Source organism: Helicoverpa zea, chromosome 31 (genome assembly GCF_022581195.2).
Source record: "Helicoverpa zea isolate HzStark_Cry1AcR chromosome 31, ilHelZeax1.1, whole genome shotgun sequence".
NCBI lineage: Eukaryota > Metazoa > Arthropoda > Insecta > Lepidoptera > Noctuidae > Helicoverpa > Helicoverpa zea.
Genome location: NC_061482.1, coordinates 5,131,225 through 5,154,338, shown reverse-complemented (window position 1 = coordinate 5,154,338; position 23,114 = coordinate 5,131,225). Strand labels below are relative to the sequence as shown.

At 34.7% G+C, this 23,114-nt stretch overlaps 1 protein-coding gene and 2 non-coding genes across 4 annotated transcripts in view; 1 reads left to right on the top strand and 2 right to left on the bottom strand.

Moving 5' to 3' along the window:
- Nucleotides 1-104: 104 nt before the first annotated feature.
- Trnav-aac lies at nucleotides 105-177 on the bottom strand. The gene has a single exon. It is a non-coding gene; the product is annotated as a tRNA-Val (tRNA).
- A 621-nt stretch (nucleotides 178-798) lies between these two features.
- Nucleotides 799-871, top strand: Trnav-aac. The gene has a single exon. It is a non-coding gene; the product is annotated as a tRNA-Val (tRNA).
- A 13,090-nt stretch (nucleotides 872-13,961) lies between these two features.
- LOC124645012 (DNA-binding protein D-ETS-3) overlaps nucleotides 13,962-23,114 on the bottom strand; it is a 57,819-nt gene continuing 48,666 nt past the window's right edge. Inside the window, exons 6-9 of one of the 2 annotated variants that reach the window (XM_047184738.1) lie at nucleotides 22,493-22,540; nucleotides 17,788-17,977; nucleotides 17,410-17,618; nucleotides 13,962-16,261 (exon numbers count right to left, since the gene is read on the bottom strand). In XM_047184738.1, coding sequence (XP_047040694.1) covers nucleotides 16,137-16,261; nucleotides 17,410-17,618; nucleotides 17,788-17,977; nucleotides 22,493-22,540 — 572 coding nt within the window. In that variant the 3' untranslated portion in view covers nucleotides 13,962-16,136. The remainder of the gene's footprint in view (nucleotides 16,262-17,409; nucleotides 17,619-17,787; nucleotides 17,978-22,492; nucleotides 22,541-23,114) is intronic. The other variant, XM_047184739.1, reaches the window with a different exon arrangement.

The window sequence follows — 23,114 nt, the reverse complement described above, 5'->3', positions numbered from 1 at the left end:
AACAAGACTTTTTAAAGTGTAGCGTCTGGATCCTAAACGTACACGATTTCCCTCTGAAAGGAAACCTGTAATGCCTTTGCAGCGAGATGAGCCAAAAAAGCTACTGTTTCCGCCCGGGATCGAACCAGGGACCTTCTGCGTGTTAGGCAGATGTGATAACCGCTACACCACGGAAACTATGAAAGTTACAGTTGAAATTCTGGATTACTATCGAAGTTTTCACGTTGAAAACTGAAGCTTTCTCAAATTCAAGCAAAAGAAACGAAACTTTAGTTGGCCCCTGTTCTTGTTTTCAACAGCACAGCTGGGTAAAACACTTGCACCCCACTTCTAACTTTGTACACCCATTTGGACCATTTGACCATGTATGATCGATCCACGTATAAAGGTTAACAAGAGTTTCCCTCGTCGGTTTTCTAAAACCAACGAAAATAAACTTTTAAACGATTTTGTAATTTTTTCAGGCTCGATTAAAATTTACACATAGTTAGGTCTGAAATTACATAGTTTATGTAGAGCGCATATAGACAAACAGATCGACAGATTATCAGATATAGGTACTATAAAAGATCTCATTTCCCAGGTTTTCCTCACTTTAGTTTCTTTGAATTCCTTTTTTTGAATGGGATGAACGAAAATCTAGACCTTAAAAGTATTTTTGGTGTTCTTTAACCTTTAACGTCTGAAACGATTTTTTTCTGAGCACGTTATAGCTTATTTCTGCATTCCTATTGCATGTCCTAACTATTGTCCTTTACAACAGGAAACTGATCCTTAAATTGAAACCTAGATTTCAAGGTTTCCGTAGTGTAGCGGTTATCACATCTGCCTAACACGCAGAAGGTCCCTGGTTCGATCCCGGGCGGAAACATGATCCTTTTTTTCATAGACATTCGTGGGATAATATTATATGCAACAAACCACTATTGATTTTACAGCACTCCTCTTATTGTAAACGTGGATTACGTGGTTACACAATAAGTAGTTATATAAGACTAGCGGTCGCCCGCGACTTCATAACAGGACTCCATGCGAACTATCAATCCCCGTTTAACCCCATAAGGAATAGATTTTGGTAAAATCCCTCCTTAATACATGTCTTCCCTCTATAAAGAATTAACCTACCTACCTTCCATTTTGTAGGAGTTTACATATAGTTTCTGAAATTTCGTAATTAATCAGTGCGTAGTATTTCGCTTTTACCCGTTTTACCCGGTTTTACTCGCGTTCCGGTGGGAACGACTTCCCGTACCGCCGATGAATATAGCCGATGTTACACGGGGATAATGTAGCTTCCGAACATGAGAGAATTTTCCAAATCTTAGGCACACATCGTGCGCGCAGTACTCGATCATTATTTTGCTGAGTTGTTATTTCCTATACTCGTTTAAATCGAATGATGTACAGGATAATTTTGTTTCCTAACACCGAAAGAATTTTTCAACTCGTACCAATCGTATCCTGAGATTAGCGCGTTCAAGCAAACAAACTAACTCTTCAGCTTTATAATATTAGTATAGATGACTGGTCATTATATTATAATGCCTTAATTGACTTGACAATGGGATAAATTAATCACTTTATCTGCATATTATCCATAATAGAAGTTAGTCAAAGTAATAAATATGGTATAACCAACGTCAAGTTTTACCAATTCAGCAATGCTTTTGGTACTAACAGATGTAGTATGGTCCTATAATTACTGGTATGAAGTTCTAGCCCCGTGGTGTACTTCAAAACCGAAAAAAATGCATTTGTATCAGAACTTTTGAACTTTTCTTTCACCCAGTGTAACACAACCCAATTGCCATGTACACCTAAATTGGCTTCTGACTACTGATAACAGCTGCTCAAGATATACAAACACAGCTGGGACCACATAAGCACAGCTTGAAGTGTCTAATTGAATGTCCAAGCACATATATTTCTGATGCCCAATAATATGCGAATATCTATTTTCCTAAATGTCGAGCGGGATAACGCCCATATTAAAAGTTAGGTATTCCTTATTACTAGAGTCTAAGTACTAGAGCTACCGTTTGATACCAAAATCATGACTGGCCGCTGATAGCCTAGGAACCACCATTGTAATTTTTGAATCGTTATATCTCCGAAACAGTGGCTCGTAGGAAAAAAAATTATATTAGTTCATAGATAATTTTGAAAACAATTTTACCGAAAATATTATTATGATAAAACTTACTGTCTTGCTGGAAATCACAAAAAAAGAAAACGCAAAACAATCATTTTTTTTTTCCGTTGACCTTGAATTCTTTTTTTCCACACAGGGGAAATATACTTTGAAATTTTATTTATTATTATATTTTAAACGATCTCACCCATTTTCAGCTTGTTGTGAATTTATGTAACTTTAAATGTCCAAATTGACTGGACTATTTAATACGTTTTGGCCCTATCATTATTTATTGATATCCCTTATTTCGTAATTTTAATCATAATAAAAAGGCATGTATTTAACGCGGCGACTAAGTAAAACGAATATAGGTTTAAAAAAATAAAAGAGTGGGTACCATTTATAATGGGTTGGCAGCTAATAAGGAGTAGGTATCATATTTAGTAAAAGGTAGCATATTGATATATCAGTTATGAGGTCCGTTTTAATTTAAACTAGCATCAAGTTTTTCTTTTGGGAACTGAATTAATATCTAAGCGAAAACTTAATGATGAACATAAAATAGGAAATGGGCATTCATAATGAATACAAATCAGGTTCTATTTAAAATTGTTTGTATGAAGAATAAATATAAACTACTTAGCTTATATTATAGATACATTGTGCGACTTTTCAATAATAATTTTAGCGCCAAGTCATTATAAGCTCCTCATCTAATATTTCAGTTGACTGGTATAGTTTATTTGCTACCCAAACGCAGCTGCTAGTTTTTAGTTTTTATAACACCCTTAAATTTGAACCTTACATAATATAATAGTCGCGAAAATATTTAATCGCTGGCAAGTTATTTTATTTGTTGCAAACATTTGTCGACTTTTAAGTTATTAGTCACTCGGAAAATAATAAGCCTAATAAAAGTACCTACTTTTCATTCTTGTTTACATTATTGTCAGTACGATGAGAGCTTTTACTGTCCGAATAATGTCTGTGTGCTACCACCTATAAGTAGTTATTGCACGATCTAAAGTCGTGAGTTCGAATCTCAGCAAAGGGAACTCTTTTTGTATTCTGATTAAAATTTTTATCAAAAATATTATTCCGTTATCCACCTAAAAAAATGTTAAAATCTAATAAATATTCCTAAATCAATGATTTTTTTTTCCTTGTGTTTAAAATGGGCATTTTGTACCAGAGTCCTAAATCGCGCAAGCGAAGTTTGCGCACATGTATGAATAAATACTTTAGATTTCGGCTGCATTAGCGGGGTCCATAGCTTCGAGGGAAGCCAGTACCGTCAGCTGGGTAAAGTGACGGAACTAATAAGCTAGCTAATCACGATACAGACAAAATTACGGAAACAACATTACATGGTTGACACCTATATTAATAAAAACGACAATGGCGCAAGCCTGCTATAACTAGGATTAATGAACGACCAACGAAGATACTTGACCCCTTTTTTTATATAAAATTTTTCCAAACGTCCGATAATAACAGGCGACTTTTTTTTTGTAGGAGTATAAGTAATGGAAAACATTATTTCTTCAAACATCTGTCGTCTAAAAGTTCTAGTCAGTATGACCTACAAAAAATCGGCCCGATTATCTTTCGTACAAAAAATCTGATGTTCAGCCTATTTCAGTATATTTGTAAAAAGGTTTATTTGCCGTTGAGTTTTTGGTAAACTGGTACTTACACAAATGGTATACTATTTATCTCTAGTCAAAAACGCGGGTAGAATAATAAATAACAAACGACTAATTAATATCCTATGTTCGAATCGACATCAGTCAACGTCATAAGTAGTTGTAGGTATACCTACCTACAAGTGTCATATTGAATGCATATTGGACAATGCCTAAAAACGTCCCCACCCACCAACAGACTTGAACGTACTGTCATTGGATGCGCCTCATTTAATAGATCATTTCTTATTATGGAGACACATTCCAAAAGTATGGGGTTTAGGAACTATAAGACAATTTAGTATCCTTAATAATCAATTAACTTCAAGTTTGTTAACCAATTAATCAGAGTTGGGTGGACCGATTTTGATGTTTTTATTTTTATTTTAAAGAATCTATCTCAAAGTTAGTCTAATGTAATTTTCATCAAGATCTTTTAAGCAGTTTTTTAGTTATCATCGGTTAAAATAATCGGTTTGAAGAGACAGTGTAGTACTTTGTAAGGACACCTTAACCACCTCCAACAGAGTTCAACTAAGTTTCATTGGATGCGCCTCATTTGATAGACCATTTCTTATTATGGAGACATATTCCAAAAGTATGGGGTTTAGGAACTATAAGACAATTTAGTATCCTAAATAATCAATTAACTTCAAGTTTGTTAACCAATTACATGGAATTGCGTGGACCGATTCTGTCATCTATTTTTTGTATATAGAGAAACTATCTCAAAGCTAGTCCGATTTAATTTTCATCAAGATCTTTTAAGCAGTTTTTGAGTTATCATCAGTTAAAATAATCGGTTTGAAGATGCAATGTAGGATGTCGTGAGGACACCTTCACCACCACCAACGGACTTGAAACTAGTGTCATCGGAAGCGCCTCCTTTGATAGATCATGACTATCATAACGATTCACGCCAAATGTATGGGGTTTTGGAAATATTCGACATTTTAGTATCCACAATTAACGTAACGTTAGGTTAGGTTAGTAGGTATACACCGTGACTTTTTAGTCGTCTTACAACGGCAGCCCACTTCATGTATCCAATGACTAGTAAACGTTCATATAAAAAAATATGAGATTTTAATAATTTAAAAATAATTCATTAAACCCCAAACCTTAAGAGTATGTCGTCACAGTAAAAAAATATCTATCAGATAAGGCGCTTCTGATGACACTGGGTTCAACTCTGTTGGAGTCAGTAAAGGTAGAATTCCGTGGATAGCGGCTACGACAGCCGCGCGCGGCTTACGACAGTCGTCGGCCGCGCGCGACAATAGTCAACATAAGAAAATGTATGGCACCGCTGCCGAGGTCCGCGACAGTCGCGCGCGGCCGACGAATTTCGTGAGCCGCGCGCGGCCGTATGCATCTCAACATGGTCTAGCGCTTAATAACATCTATAGAATTTTAGTAAAACCAGAATTGAATTGTTTTTTATTTAGTCGGCAAAACTTCCTTTTGTTTTCATTACAATACAAATGCTTTTGAATCAGTATTTGGTGTATCCTTCATCATTTCTACTTTTTAAAGATAGGGTAGATTGGTAATCTATGGGATATTATAAATTGCATATCAAATAAATAATCGCCTATCAATTAATACTCATCATTTATATTCTTTTTTACATCAAATAACTTAGTTCACTACAAATAAACTAAATGTTTAACAACACTCAAACTGCAGATAATTCGAAATTATACATCAATATGACATTGCTTTTTTTATTATAATGCAATACACTTAAATTTATTCTTGTACAAAAATACTACATACATAGCATTAATACTGACTGCACAGCAAATTTTCCATATTTCATAGCAAAATAACTATCCCAGTCGCATATTAACCAGTAAGTACAACAAAACCTGTTCATCATATTTGTCTTAATTTTCAAGAAGCCATGCTCGACAAATTAAATGATTATTATAACAAAAAAATCCTGTCACATTGCATTATTTCTAAAAACAGAACAAATTAACTGAAAAAGGTTCGCGGCTTCGCGCGCTTTTTCGTCACTGGAGTGCAGAGTGGCGCGAGTGAGTAAGATAGAGTTCAATTAAAAAATATTGTATTAAAAATTGAAGCTAGTAACGAAAACAAATCGCTGCAAAACCGACTCCACGTAGTCTTGTCTGCCCTACCCCTAGAGTGCAATTCAAAACCGCGTAGGCGCGGAGGGGCGAGGCGGCCTGCGAGCTGAGGAGCAGGTAATTTTAACGCTCGCCAACGCGGTTGAGGCTGGCCGGCTCGGCCGGCCAGTAAGCCGAAGCTGCGGTGGTGAGCGTGAAAATCATCTGCGACGATAAGCTCGCATTTGACCGCCGGAGCCACGAAGCGCCGGAGCCGTGACAGAAGTGATGCTTGCTGCATGTTGCATGCTTACTTCCATGTTGCATGCCTGGTTACATGCTGCATGCCTGCTTTCATGCTTCAGGCTTGTTTGCATGCTTCTTACAGGAAAATAAAAATTCCAAAACTATGCCAAAAGATGATTCTGACTATAAACATTCTGAAATATGATATTATAGTAGTAGCCTTTTAATGACTACTTATATGAAATGTATGCCAAAAGGAAATACTGACAATGACTGACAATGCACCAGCCCTATTTTTTTAAAGAACTATAGTATGTATATGCAAGCATATCATCGGACTTGCGATCCGACTCAAGTACGTGGCGCCAGCTGCAGAAGCTAAAAATGTTGCCTATTATTATTAGGGCAAAAAAGGAAACGTGTACGCCCCGCGAAAGCAAGACGCGCTTTAATAATTCAATAAATTACAATTTTGTATTTAATTTTATATTTTTTTGCTGATCTCATTATGCCGTAATTAATAAATAATAAGATGACTGAGACAAATAAAATGCTGTTTCATTCTGAAAAACTGCTGTAAATAATATAAAAATAGAAGCTATATTTAAAAGAAAAAGAGTTAACATGTATAATGTGCATTAAGATTATTAGCTGTGCATTGATGAAAAAGCTTTTGCTTTAGGAAAAATCGCTGTACGCTGCGAAAATAAATTGTAGTGTGTTTAGTGATATTTTGAGTTGAATATTTTGCTGTGCAATCAGTAATTTTGATGGGAATTCGGAATCTTATTGCATAGAAAAAGGATATTTTTTGATTTGCGTTTAAATACTACCCGTAATCTATTTTCATAATACAGCCACAGCAACACGTCATCCTCTTCTTCTTCAAGGATATCAATTAGCACTTCGACTAGAGGGAACGGACGAACAAAATCTACTAATTTCAACACAATGCCGCGCGCGGCTCACGAAATTCGTCGGCCGCGCGCGACTGTCGCGAGCCTCGGCAGCGGTGCCATACATTTTCATAGGTTGACTATTGTCGCGCGCGGCCGACGACTGTCGTAAGCCGCGCGCGGCTGCGTCAGCCGCGACCCACGGAATTCTACCTTAAAGGTCCATACAAAATCATTTAAACCAATTATCATTCTAACCGGTGATAACTCAAAAGTTGCTAAAAAGATCCCGATGAAAATTATATCGGACTAACGTTGAGACACCTTCTTTGCATTAAAACAAAAATAATCAAAATCGGTCTACGCAACTCCGAGTAATTGGTTAAAAAACTTGACGTTTATTGATTATTAAAATGTCGTGTTTTTCCAAAACCCCATACATTTGGAGTAAATCGTTTTGATAATCATGATCTATCGAAAGATGCGCTTCCGATGACACTAGGTTCAAGTCTGTTGGTGGGTGGGGACAGGGTCCATACAAAATCCGGCATTGTCCATTGCTTAAATAACTGAATAATAATTTTAATAATTAATTGTTGTTTGAGTTTAATTAAACAGTCTTTTTCTTTCTATGAAATTTCTATCATAATTACATTATGATTAATGGCTCAATTTTTTAAAATAAATAATAAAAAATAGTTTTATATTTTAATTTCAAACAGGGTACGTATTCCTATTTAAATAAAGCATAGGTACAACCATAGACTAATATACTAATTAGTATTAGTTAAATTTAAAGAATTATAGGAGCTTATGCTATTGATCGCAAACTTTTTTGATGTGTGTATGTATGTATGTATGTAACTATGTGTGTTCGGGTGGAATTTTAGAACTCAATTTTAAGGCACTTGCTCTTAACCGATAGAGCTGAAGTTTTGCATACATGTTTAGTTTGGATGACAATGCATGTTAAGCTATGTGACGTCATCCTAAATCCAGCATGGTTGTATATACAAGATGGTGGACTAGTTATATATACCTATACAATATGGGTATGAAATGAAAGGGATTGACAATTAGAACACAGCGCAGTTTACGAAATAAAAATCCAAGATGGCCGCCGCTTCAGAATTGCGGATAACCAATTTTTTTTCAATATCATCATTATGGGTATTAAATGTCAAAGGTTGACAAGTAGAATAAAGTGCACTATACAAAATCAAAATCTAAGATGTACTAATTGAAGAGTTGGAATGTTCAAAATTAACTGACAAACGACCTTGCTATCAATAATGATGCGTTGAATAAGATGAACAGACTTACTAACTTATTTGGTGAAAACTAAAAAGTAAAAAATAAATTAAGGTAAAAAAAATCTTTAAAAACAAGCTTTTATTTAAATGCGCTAAAAAGAAAAAAATAAACTTTTGCTAATTTTGTAATTTGAAGCTTGTCGCGAGATTTAAGTAGATACTATTCGTAATTTTAAACTAAGAAAGTAAATACGAGTAGGTACTTAAATCTCGCGACACCTCAATCGCGCTTTTAAAACATATAAATTGTGTCAAATACATACGTTAAATAAATAAATATAAGTTAACAGTAAAGTTTTGTAAAAGTTTATTTTTTAATTTTAGCGCATTTAAATAAAAGCTTTTTTTTAAGTTTTTTTTTAACTTAATTTATTAAATGCTTAGAATTAGAAACCTTTGGCACTCCTCATATATTTTTTTAAGTTCTTAACATTTTTGGCTACTGAACTCCAACAGTAATTTTGAACTTCAGATTAAATTTTATGTAAGTTCTAGAATGTTTAGCCAAACTGCTTTTTTTCAGGTGTTAGCTACTATCATGATGATTAATTACATTAAAAAAATCTGTAGACGTTAGGAAAAAAAGATAAAATAGAAAAAAAAATGAAAATTACGGAAAAAATAAAAATAATTCTAGCTCCTAAAGTACAAAAAATCGTTGAACATAGGTACGTGGGGGTGATTCGGATACCCCATAGCCTAGAGCTTCTAAATTTTTCTTTTGGACGCCTATGGATGGGCCACCCTGTATATTCTTGTCATACATTTTGAAAAATTATTTATAGTTTGGGATGTAATAGATATTATAGCTCAGTGTCAAATGTATGCCGAGCGATAAAATATTATATCTCAGGATGTAATATAGATACATATATTATATTACACCCCATAATGAAAAGCCGGTTTTAGTAATTTTTACTGGACATTTATTTATTAGATTGCTGAATTTTTAGAATTGACATTGCATAGCAAAATAACCGACCAATTGTTTTTAAACTGTCCATGTTTAACTGTCCAACTGCTATTATATTAAAATAACTGCTCAATATGATTTTCAACTGATCCTAGTAACATGTCAAATATTTAAATAACAGCTCAATTTATTTTGTTCTCTAACGGCCAGTTTCTTCATCAAAAGTTATAGTTAAAGTAATGTCTAAAGTAAAAGTAACGGTCAAATTCGTTTTTTCAAGGCTAAAGTGACAGCAAAACTAGTAGAAAAAACGAATTGACCGTTACTTTTACTTTAGACATTACTTTAGCCATAACTTTAACTTTTGATGAAGAAACTGGCCGTTAGTCTAGCTTCCCAACAACAGAAGAATTTTTTAAATCGGTTCAATAGTCGCGGAGCCTTTTTATTATATTAGTAGGTATACTGGAATATTTTTAACCGACTTCCCAAAAAGGAGGAGGTTCTCAATTCGTCGGGATATATTTTTTTAATGTATTTTTACCGATTTCTCCAAGACGCCTCGACGGATTTGCAAAATTCTTTTTTTATTTGATAGGGTATACTTCCCAGGTGGTCCCATAATCATCAAGTCAGGATTTGATGATGGAAACCCTGAGAAATCGAGGGCAACTTTCGAAAATTGTAGGCATGCATAGGTTGAAAAATTGACAGTGTACGTCTGATAACACTATGCAACAATAAAGGTTTGGAGCTGACCTGATGATGGAGACGAGAGAAGGTCGAGGGAACTTGTCTACTGAATTTGTAAACTAATTTGTAAAAAAAAAAACCAACGAGGCAATAATTTGACTTTTAGATAGCTTTGGCCCTCCTCATCATTTCATGTGGTTAATTTTAACATTTATCACAAAATTTGGTATTTTTTAAATGTCAAAGTCCTATAGGAGACGAGTTGTGATGGGCACTGCTTACTTTAAATAGGTTTTGTCGTAGCTCAAAGTACTGATACTCTTCTAAATTGTGTTTATTTATGAAAAAGCGATATTTTAAAACACGTGGGTACAATATCTAAACAATAGAACGCTTTACACTAAAATACCGAAACTCTTAACAATGCCATCAATCATCAGTACAGCCCATTTAGAGCAGGTGAAAATTTTATCAAATACGCATAGTTTTTCCAAAATGTTTTGATCAAACAAAAAAGTACATTAATCATTAATTAAAACTGCATTATCATTTTCCTGAAAATCACTTCAAAAACTTTTCAAAACACCGACGAACTTTCTGTCAGCAATTAGTCCAAAACAAGGTTAAACCAATTTCTTAGCAATTCTTCAAAATTCAAATTTAGAATACACTCTCACGCATGCTCGGCTAACTCTTTTGATGCTAAAAACATACTACAATCATTAAAACCCTTTGAAATACACGTAAAGTCCTTAAAACTAAGATTTCGCATAGGTGCCCGTTTTTTTTTGCAAAAGAGTGTATTTAAATTTAAATCTTTAAATAACTCAGCTCTGTCAGACTGAAATCTGGAACACTCCGTCAACAAGTGTACTGCATCTTCCGGCGTTGCACATACGTCACAGTTTGGTGAAGACGTTTTTTTTTTTCATTGAAAATCCAATGGAGTGTATATTTAAGGTTCAAAACGTAATTGCGTTTAACCTTGAAAAATATAAAAATGTATTTATATAATTTTCTGTGATACTCGTAGTGATGATTTCGAGATGACGAATGACCATCATTTGTACATGTTAACTTGGTCCAGCTACATGCACCGTGTAGGCGCACCCTAACGATGTTTTGTGCGAAGACATTGCGTTTCATGCCAGCATTTTGGAAACTAATAACAAATAGGCAAGTATTTAAAATGATATCGCAAAACACACTGATCAGCTTGGAAACAAGAAGTATTCGTTATTTTCCAATTCTTTTAAGCGACATCTAGAAAAAATTACGCACACAAACACGTAAGAAAGTTATATTTGTTACAAATTATTTAATTTCCTTACACCTAGATGTCAGTCTGTTAACTAAATCATCAAGTCGTCACAAGATGTCGCCCTCTTTTTACTAGCGCAATCTATCGGAGGGTAGATAATTTAATTGTAGAAGTGACATCTATTAGCTAAAGGACGTATCATTCAGTACAGCGCCATCTAGTAGTGGAACGTCGTTCTATTCGTCACAGCGACATCTTTCGGCGAGCAGGAGATTTAATGCTACATACTAGTTGCTGCCCGCGGTTCTGCCTGTCTTTTTTTTTTCTTGATAAAAGGACTGATTTGAATTATGAACCTCATTCGTATTGATTCAAACTATATCTACGCCGAATTTCATCAAAATTAGTGCGACCGCACAACTAAGTTTGTTTTGTAAAAATTCTCTTTTTTTAAATTCGGATAATGAAAGCAACCATTGTACTTTCTCACCATTTTTAACTACCATTTTGCCGCATTTTATAAAAATCGGTTGTTTTATCCAATGGCTAAACAAAGTTTTTATTTTTATTTCCGATGGAACGAATACAATCATTATACCTTATCTACTCCACATTTTTAGCTATCACCCTCCTAATGAGATGATTAATTATTATATAATAATAATTTAACACGCCGGATTCCTAAGAGGCTGCACCGTATGTGAAGTAAGTCAAACAATTATCCAACGTCGGTTACCCTCGGGAACTTAGTAAAAATTTACTTCCATCTTTTGGTGTTCACTATCCTAACAAACCGGAAAAATACGAATTGTATTTGATGCTGTCGCTGAAGAACAAGGATCAAATCTTAACAGATAATTACAGACATAGGTACAATTCTCTTATGAGACTTTTTGTTGAGGTTTCGGTAAAATCAATATCTATACTAATATTATAAAGCTGAAGAGTTTGTTTGTTTGTTTGCTTGAACGCGCTAATCTCAGGAACTACTGGTCCGAATTGAAAATTTCTTTTAGTGTTAGATAGCCCAGTTATCGAGGAAGGCTATAGGCTACTTTTTATCCCGGCACGGGAAGTAGTTCCCACGAGATGCGGGTGAAACCGCTGGTTGAAGATATTTCCTAATTACCTATAAGTATGCTTATAAAGGTTTCAATATGCCCACCGGATCAACACGTTTGTGGATCCTTGTGGCAGGAACCTAGAAGTCAGTTTCTAGTGCAGTTATGTTTATTCCGCCACTAACTTCATAAGAGTAAATTATGTTTGCATTGTATTATATTGTACCCATACTTATTAATAGCTTACCCTCAGTAATAAAAAGTAATATTACTCAAAAGTAAAATGTAAACTAAAGCAGTATTTCATAAGTATTATATAGGAATGTGTTTGTTTATGCAAAGTCCGTTTATATTGTATTTATATGTATTTGTTTAGTTTATATCATTAGCGATATTAACGTTTTAAAACTTCGACTTTGAGATAGATTCATGGTGGTAGCTTAAACCTTAGTGTTTTTGGTTGCTATTTTAAATTGATAATCCTGGGCCCCGATTCTCCTAATTTTACTTAAGCGACATACGATTCACGTTCGACTCGATTCGACTGAGATCCAATCCCGACTCGATTACGATAGAAGCGTATGTTGTGGCATTCTGCTATTTTTTCTTTGAAATAAACGTTTTTATCCTTTTCTGTCATTCAATAATGAATCATTTTGTCTGCAAATGATTTACGATTGCAAAATGATTGTACAGCAAACTACCGTATAGACCAAAATCACCAAAATAGCAGAACAATCGCACACCAATCAAATGTCAATCGAATACGATTGGTCTTTTATTAGTAGCAGAATGCCCGATATGGTTAAAACTGCTATTGCGATCATATTGCGATTCGATTTTGACATTATTAACTTAGGAGAATCGGGCCCCTGTATTTATTGTAAATATGATAAATAAATGAAAATAAAATGTATACTGTGTCGTCGCATTTTGATAAAAAAGAAATAAGATATATTTTGACGAAAAACTCAATTCATTTTGTTATATTTAGTTTTTACTTAGGTATGAAGAGGTTGATAGCAAAAATTGAACGTCTTGTAACTAAAATAGTGTAGAAAGTTTCTGGCATCCGACCTTGCCTAGCCTATGTCCGATGCTTTGAAATTTACATCTACAGACGACGGCCATAATTCACAAATTGTATGAATGTACATCTTTTTCAGTAGGTACCTACCTATGTGATTGTATAACCAAACTACAGTCCCCGCTTGCAAGGCCTTTCTCATCAAGGAAGATCATTTTGATATCTAATGCTACTTATGCTAATATAGAGTTTTATGAACATGAATGGGTATTTTGTGGTAGATACTAAAGGTACCTACTCTTCCGACAGAATGGCCAATAAGCGAATAGTCATAGTATGCACTAATAACGCTTTGATTGTTCGTCTGTGTGTCTGTGGCGAACCGTTGCTTTTGTCGTTTACTTAGCTGATTTTCCTCTCGGTTGTTCGGAGCTACACCGCCCGAATCGTACTAGCGATGTCGGCCAAACAATCGCTAACTAAAATGATCTTTAAAACCGAGAAACAGATTTTTTCCACTCGAAATGTATAATATAATATATTTTCGATTAAATGTTGTGTGTGAAAGCGCTGTAAGGCTGTTATTATCTAGTATCAAAATATATTATTACTTTTTTTGGATCCTTGAGCAGTATGGGTGAAAATAATTCAAATAAATTGTAATTGAGACGTTTCAATTATTTTTATTCATTTTCAAATACAATAACATCTATACATTGGTATTCTACGACTAAATGTTTTCATTATTTATTATTGACACATTGGTAAAAAATAAATATATTATATCACTCAAAAAAATAACACTGGATAAACAATTTCTTAATAAATAAAATAAATAATCTCTTGACTGGAATTTTATTCAAATCACTGCAATCCTAGGCATGAAACCTGAGGATGATTAAAATTATTCTATTTTTTTTAACTAAAATTATCATCCTTAGCTACAAAATATTAGCTGACACATTAAATTACATGCAATACTTATTAATTTTCTCACTCAATGGGACATCTCATGCTAGGATTTTTCACACTAAACATTTGAGAGTAAAAGAACCATCAAAAATTGTGAAATTGTGCAACTAGTGTATCTTTTAGTAAGGGCCTACAGAAGACCCACATCAAAAACTGTTTGACTGCAACGAAGCTAGCATGACGACACCCAATATCAAATCAGTTCAAATCACAAAAGGACCGAATTTAAAAATTAAAATTACTATACAATAAAATTGATGGTAATACTTTTTATAAACAATTAATTATACGAATAATTTAAATCTAAACTAAACTATTACTAATACGATTGCACTTTTTAAAATAATCTAATATTATATACACATCTATTATTACTCACAGTTGAAATTATTTGGTACAGTGGGGTAATACTGATAACAAACCTATTTTGAAATATTTTTAATAAATATATCAAATTAAAAAACATTGTCTTTTTTACCTTTTTTCGCCTTCCAAGAAATAAGGCGAATTAAAAATTGATTGAGAATCGGAAACATAGTAAAGCTTTATGTATTTAAAAATTAATGTAATCAGCAATAACATAGGAATACAATGTGGTTATTGCTTCTTTGTAATACTGATGATTACAATAATATGTACAAAAAAGGCTGACGACGTAAGAAAATGTTACAACCTGCGTTTCGACAAATCGGCCGACTTTACCTCAGCATACTTATAGTGGCACAACATTTTTGAGCTTTGATATTTTTTTTTTTTATCTCAAGTTTATGTTCGCAATAGAAATCATTTGGGATTTAATAAAACAGTTCTGCTTATAAGTATTTATTTAATAAGTTCAATAATACTGAGTATAATATCACCAATCGTTAACTATACGTGGCGATTGTGCTTATTTTTTTTATTAGCGAATACTTTTCTGAGGTCATTTTGCAATAACTTAAGAAAATAAATCTGAAAATCAAAGTGGAAGAGTCGATATTGGACGATAACACTGTTCAGAAATTACGAGGCCAATCTAAAATACTTACATATGAGTACGACTGCTCGTACTTATATTTAAGTATATAACCTACGTACAGTTCAAAGCTGAAGGTGTCAAAGTGACGATGTTTTGTGTGAAGAAATTGCGTTTCTTGTCAGTATTTTGGAAACCAATAAGATATTTGAAATGTTATTGCAAAACACACTGATCAGCTTGTAAACAAGAAGTATTCGTTATTTTCACCATACTTTTCGTACGACCAATTTTTTTTCATTTATTTTGTTATCCTAAACGAATAATTCTACTTATTTTAATGAGTATCTATTATTTACATCATTCTTTGATAAAAGACTAGTGTTGCGGTCCATCAGACGCTTATCAGAAGAAAAATACATTCATGACTGAAGATAACATTAAAATATTTGATTTTTACAATAAAAGTAAAATAAAAGTACCTACCTGTTATCAAAATGGATTTAAAACTATAAAAATTTCAGAATAAATGGTAATCAGTTTACAGATTATTAGATAGCTATATAATAAAAGATATTTCAAAAGGGTTCCTTCGATTGAAATATCAAAAAATATATATTGCTTGTTGCAATATTTGATAATGTAAATATATACATAATTTATGAAGGAAACATTTTAAGAAGTACATTACATATATATATAACGTATGAACTCATGAGCGAAACCGAAACGAATTATAATAATTTCTACCACGCACGTAAAAATTAAACTAAATTCTGAATTTAACACTAAAATTATTTCTTTTTATGCTGCCAATAAATAGTAAAGAATTAAAAATTATGGGTTTTACGTTAAATTATAAGACGTATTGAATTAATGAAATAATTATGATAAAATTAAATTGGTCATGCATAATGCGGGTAGGATCCTAGGTGTGACGGCACGTGGGGAGGCGCCATGGAGTGGGGCGAGTACAAGTTGCTCCCTCCGCCGCCCCAGTTGCCCCAAGACGCCGACGGGAATATTGATGCTGAAACAAAACATTACTTACCTCAGTTTTTACGTGATAACTCACGCCCGCCTCCAATATTCTGTCTATCCTTTGTCTGGCGTTCTAGAGATAGGGATTTGTATGGAACTAATGTCAAAATTTTGTCTCTAGTAAGAAAATCCTCAGTCAGACAGAATATTAGGAAAGGCCGTTAGACTCAAGAGCGCATTTGATAAGAAAGTAGTGAAAAACGCTCTGCGCAGTGCTAGGCGTGGCCATATCTGCGTCGAACAGTTTTTAAACATTACACCGTTTTCACGTCAGCGGATTTTCCGCTCTGTATTTTTTACGGACCGAGAAAACTTGTCACACGGATTCACGTGGTACTTAATAGTGGCAATGGAAGTGGTATTTTCAAGTTGTTGGTGCCCTCGGAAAATCCGCTAGTGTGAGAACGCTATAAGTTATCGCCATATGCTCTGGGAATTAAAATCTTAGGTAGATAAATCATACAATTTAGCAGCAAGCACATTTAAATATTATTCGTAATGTGGAACTTTTCAGTATCTTATCTACCCAGTACCTACATGGATTTGAAGCCTACCAATATTTTTAAACTTTATACTTTACCTACACCTATAAAGTTTTATTTGTTAATTTAAATAGAGTTTAATCCTAAAAAATCCAATACGCTATACTGCAGAGTTTAAATAGTATGTTCCATTAAGTCAAGTGTGCTCGGATCGTGGCAATGACAACCCCTTTCGAGCGGCGTGCAAATATTTGTGCACGCAAGTGTACCGAAGCATTAGCAGAGAAATGCAGATTACCAGCAAAATGGTACACTGCCGTGGACAGATTTAAGTATGTGATATTAAATACCCATGAGTTTTTGAGTATAATTTTTTTTAGATCAAGCGTAGATCAATTATCTTATTTTAGGGTCCTATAGTTAATTCCAATGCCTTATGATTACACTGATATTGATAATGTAAAGATTTTCTGAAATAATCGCTCCAAGAAAATGTATTTCCACATCTAACTTTAGAACCGTATGTGCAGAAAAATCTCAAAAGTTGTAGATTAAATATTTTGAACTTGAGTATTTTCCTTACAGAGGCAAAACGAACACACGCACCTACATTTGTACAATTCGCAAGAGCACATCGCTTGCAAATGAATATTACCTGTGGAGGTTGGCATCGCCGCGTGTGGCGACATGAACGACGAGAGCTTCGCCGAGTGGTGATACGAGCTCATGAACAGATCGCTCTGGTACTTGTAAGCGGGGTCACTGGCCGCCGGTTGCGTGGCCGCAGCCAACCCTTGAAAGTCAAACTTGTAGGCATACCTCTTGCCATGTACTTTTGTCATTATATTCTTGTCGTAGTAATATCTGTGTAGAAAAACAGTCATGAAAAATGTTGTCACAATTATAGTTTGAAAAGACAGTCGCATTGTTTAGGCATTAATTTTGAATTTTAAAATCGCATTGCAGTGAATGAGGCATGAGAAAAGGGTACCCTTTCTTTCGCTAGGGCTCGCTAGGGTACCAGCTTTGTTACCTGAGGGCGCGACTGAGTTTGTCATAGTTCATGTTGGGCTTGGACTTTCGTTCTCCCCACCGACGGGCCACCTCGTCGGGGTCCGTGAGCTTGAACTCCCCGTTGGTGCCCTCCCATGTGATGCAGCCGGCGTTACTGGAGTCGCTCAGGAGTTCTAGTAAGAACTGCCACAGTTGTATCTGGCCCGAACCTGGAAACAACAGCGATATTAGTAAGGTCTACGCGCGGTAGCATACTACCGCACTTTTGCTAATTCTTTTGCAGTACCATAGTACTGCAAAAGATTTACAACTGCAGTTCCTAAAACATTTTTTATACATTCGTTTTACACTCAATACAATTTTACAATTCTATTATTAGCTATTTTCTTCCTGAACTTATTACTGACACGATTTGTTTTCTATAAAATGCAGTCTATAACTTTCATTGTCCATATGTATGATAGCTTTACGTCTTCAGGTTACCTACATCTTGTGTTAGATGACAATTACAATTATTGGATGGTTTATTCAGCTAAAACTACCATTCTGGGTGCATTTTTTATTAAATTTTTCATGAAATCACACACTTTTACACTACCCGGGAATTAGACGAAATAACAAAAAAAGGCGCACAATAAAATGAGCGCGCCACACACTGGTGGATAGTTGGGGCTAATGGGCAGGGTCGGAGCGACGTTATTGGGCGATGTGCTACATCCGCGCACGATCGACGCCGGCTCCACTCGTGTGGAACCGCCCTCGTAAGGGTAGCACAAATGATTTGGACACGGATCATTTTTAAAAGACTTTGGGGTAATCGCAGTTGAGAAGTTTCACATAAAATCGTCTTTCTGGTTATGTTATGGATCTCTCTATTAAAGTAGACAAAATTCCTTTCATGTTTCTAACAATGAGTAAGAATTAAGATTAACTGTTCATCCATGTCTAAAAACTAATCGAGTATTTTCAAACTTTTACCACAGCAATTATTTAAAAACAAGATCCCAGATCTAGATCCAGACTTATTAAGGTAATTTTGGCATGTACTTAGAAGCCTACTAAAAATCATCCCTCTTACCGAAAACCGATTTATGTAACGTCTAGTCTACCATCTCAAACGACTTCTGTTCTACGGACCGTACACTAAGGGTGGGAGCACACGACCGTGCCTTCCCGTGATTTATATGCGCATCGTCTTTTACGTCACAACGTTTGTAGCATCGCATCTCGCCTCGCTTGATCCATTGTTGGCTGTATGCCTCATCGATTTTATGACTCGCAATTAATGCATTGATAGCCAAAATATTGTGCTCCCGGCCTTAAAATGGATGTGGGACGTATGCTCGTGTATCGACTATCGTAGGGTTTGAAATGGTGATTAAGTTGGTAACTTGATGGTACCTATGTATTCTATTAATGTAGTAACTCAAACTTTACTACGTTACCACTGTTAAGGCCTATGGTTAATTTGGGTGCGGAGATAAAACTTTGAGCTGTTTTTAGCTATTTTTATGTAGGTACCAATTTGTTATTATTATATTTTGTCACAAAATGTGGTAGGCTTGTGTTTGAGCTCTGAATCACTCGATACCTCGTGGTATTTGAGAAAGTTTTGTACAAACTTTTACAGCAAGAACGAAACTTATTCACAAATCTCGCGATAAAAAACAAAAGCCGATCGATACCTAGCTTAGCTTACATAGGGTTGCACTCGCGTGCTCAGGCAAGGTGCGCCAATGATTACAAGTCGGGGCAGGCACGTGGCCCTAATTGTTTTTAGTTCGACGCGTGCGCCGGCCAAAGATTTACTGACAGTAAATTATACGGTGCTGATGCAAAGGTGTGACGGTGCAGCGACCTATGAACTTGGTAATCGCTCGCTTGATTTAATTGCAGTATTTTTATTTTATGGAAATTAAATTGAAAATGAATATCTTGAGTGAGGAGTGAGATTCTTAAAAGGGCAATTAATGAGCATGATTTTAAAGTGGTCAAAAGATTGAGACAAGTTAATTGCACCATTAGGTATTACAATGTTTTAAGATAAGTGTAGGTTGACGATTATTAAACCAATTCGAATAATATAACAAAAACCACAATTTTTACATCAAAATCGAATCCCAACACAAAACATAATTATTATGTATAATACAAAACAAAATTAATTTAACTATAGTTAATGTGAAACCATGAGAAACTACCCCAACCCCTGACAATTTAATTCTACTTAACATTGATAACCAGCGGTATTAAAGTTACCCTGCATACCTAAATAATTTCCCTTCAGATATTGCCATAATAACGTGTGATTTACATAAATCTGAGTGTGGAAAGTGGCCCCGTAGCATTAGATAGTTAGATAGTCGTGTTTTAGTTTCTAGAGGGTCGATGTGAGTCGATTGATCGAGAAGATAACGCGAGTTTGAACTGATTTTTGTGATAAAGTTTTTTTTTTATGTTATGGCAACGCAATCTATACGACGTCTAGACTTTGACTTGCATTCGTTTTTCAAGTGTAGGTGTTATTATGATTACACTGGTCTACAATTTTTTTCTTTTTTTTGTAACCAAGGTGAAACATACAAATTCTTGCGAATTATCTATCACAGAATCGAAGTCTAGAACACAGGACTGATCTAGCACGTCTAGTTTTGGAGAAAAACCAATCTGAAAATGCTAACGATATTTAAAGCCATTTTTCTACAGACACTATTTTTTTTCGTAATCTCTAACTAAAGAATCGTTTAGTACTGCTCATTTCAATTCAAATCCAGTTTACTTTACATCACTTATATGTTTCACCTTGGTTACAAAAATGCTGTTGACCAGTGTTATTGATGCATTTTTTTTTCAATATTGTACCTCACACTGAACTTAATATCATGAGGAGATTATGAATCACAAGATCCAGTCCGGTACGTCTACCACATATAATCTGGCTAAGTTTTTTTGTGAAACAAGTAGGTACATTATGTACGACTATTATCAAAGTTCTCTAAAATAAAGATTGTCTAATCATCTACGATCACTTTGCTATATTTTCTATACGCCTCTGACTTTTTGTTTCCAATTTCTATTCGAACTTTATTTCTAAAGAAAATGGTTAGGAAAACATAAAAGTACGGTATTCACGATTGGTATGAACATAAACATTAGAGTATTGTGTATATTCGTGACGTTACCACGTTCCTTAGCGCCGGCTTATCGAAGCAATCGCGTGTCATAGGCGACGCCAAAAGAATTGTATCGAAAATACCTCATACTTGTGCTGAGTATTTAAAACAGTCACCTTTGAACAGTTTTTTTTTTTCAAATTTAACTGCTGCCAATTTGGACTGTTAGAGATTATTTTAGCGACATTCATATCTAGATTACTTTTTTCCATCTTTTTAGTCATTTTTGTGAACTTTGTGACAAGTGCATTGTTATCGTGTAGCGCATAATTGTAAGTAGGTTATAAGCATAACTTTTGTACACGGTTTCAGTAGATTGTATGAAATCTCATCATAAAACATCATTCTGACTGATATTTGTTTATTTCTTTAACTACCTACATGTGCCTGTTTTATTAAGTGTCATGAGCCCCAGTTGCCTGAAATACCTCTAAATAAAGAATGCTTCAGGAGAGACTGTGACAAAACTGTATATTGGTAGGCGTGTCTAGGTACTTCCTTAGGATACCGAAATAGTGAATTACTTTATCACGAAACATGTAGTTATACCTACCTATAAAATGGCACCATAAACACAATTTACTCATTAAAAACATGACTTCTAAGTACACATACATGACACACGATCACTTCACGGTACCTGCACCCCATGTACCCCTAAATCGCTGTGATAAGTGAGAGTTAATGCCAGTTTGACCCCAATTTGGGGGCCGTTATCGAGATCTCGCGTGATTTCCACGTGAGAATCGGCCACCCTAATTTCTGAGGCCACCTGACCTTTTCACCGCTGGATTATTTTGTTACTGTAGGTACTAGTTTAATTTTAACTCTATAAGTGTTTTGATTGGAATTAATCAGTGAGTGTGGTGGGAAGCCTCAATAATGTAGCTGCTGCTTTTCAATAACCTATTAAATATCTTTAGTTATGTATACCTTCCATAGCTATACCTCCTTAAGAACGATATTATATTTTATACTTGATTTCTAAAATAATAAAGGAGACCAGTTGTCGTTAAGAAATTAGCCACAAGCTGGTAAAACTGCTTGCTAGGTATCCACAAGTCGGTTTAAGTAGCTTATATGTCCTTTCTCAGGTTTTAGACCGATACTAAATCGATTCAGTATTTTTTGCGTAAACACCCATCACCCGAAGGACAGACACAGTTACCTACTTCCACATCATAAAATCATAAATAAGTTTTTTTAATAACTTGCCTGTCCCATGAGTCATATGTAATTCACACAGATTGTTTAATTTAACTATTGGGACAGTAAAGTGATTAAAGGTAGCCGCATATGTGTTTGCAAATAGTTACTGTTATGACCTCTTTATTGTCCCACTGCTGGGCGCAGGCCTCCTCTCACACGGAGAAGGATTGAGCATTAATCACCACGCTTGCTCAATGTGGGTTGAAGATTTTAGCCTATATAGACCAGGTTTCCTCAAGATGTTTTCCTTCACCTTTTTATCAGCCATTGGCGTCCAAGATATACTTAGAAAGAACTTGCAAATAGTACTTACTTATAAACTTAATATAATATTTTACTAACCTGAGTTTGCGAGTCGACTACTCGTCGGGCCAAACATTTGATAAGGGTCTGAAACAAACAAACAATGTTAAAATAAAGATTGCAATATTAAAACATTTTCTTAAATCTTGGGCCTAAGTTCAACGACAACCACTAACGAGTTGTTTTCTTAAAATAACTGTATAAGTACTATGAATTTTAAAAGTAAACATTACATATGTCACATGTATGTTGTTGGTGAACTTGGGCCTTGTCACATGTATCAATCTGAGAGATTTCATAATAACAATGACAATGCAATATGCATTTCAATTAAGCAATCATTACCGAATTAAAGTTGTATAAAGTTCATTCCTATTGTTCAGAAAACTCATTCACAGTGATACTTCTTTTAACAGAGCAGAACTCAAAATTCTAGCTTGTAACTGTGGGTATTACCAAATCTGATTACCTCAGATTATTATTGTATTACCCCACAGTTACTTTCGAAATCCAATTTGAAGTTCTATCTGTACAGACAGCTGTATAAAATTTAAAAATTTAAAAGAACCCTAAGTACACAATCAACATATTTAACCTTAAAACCCATAAGGTTATCTTCATAGGCCGTCGAAAGTCGCGACAACAATCTTAAGACCAACAG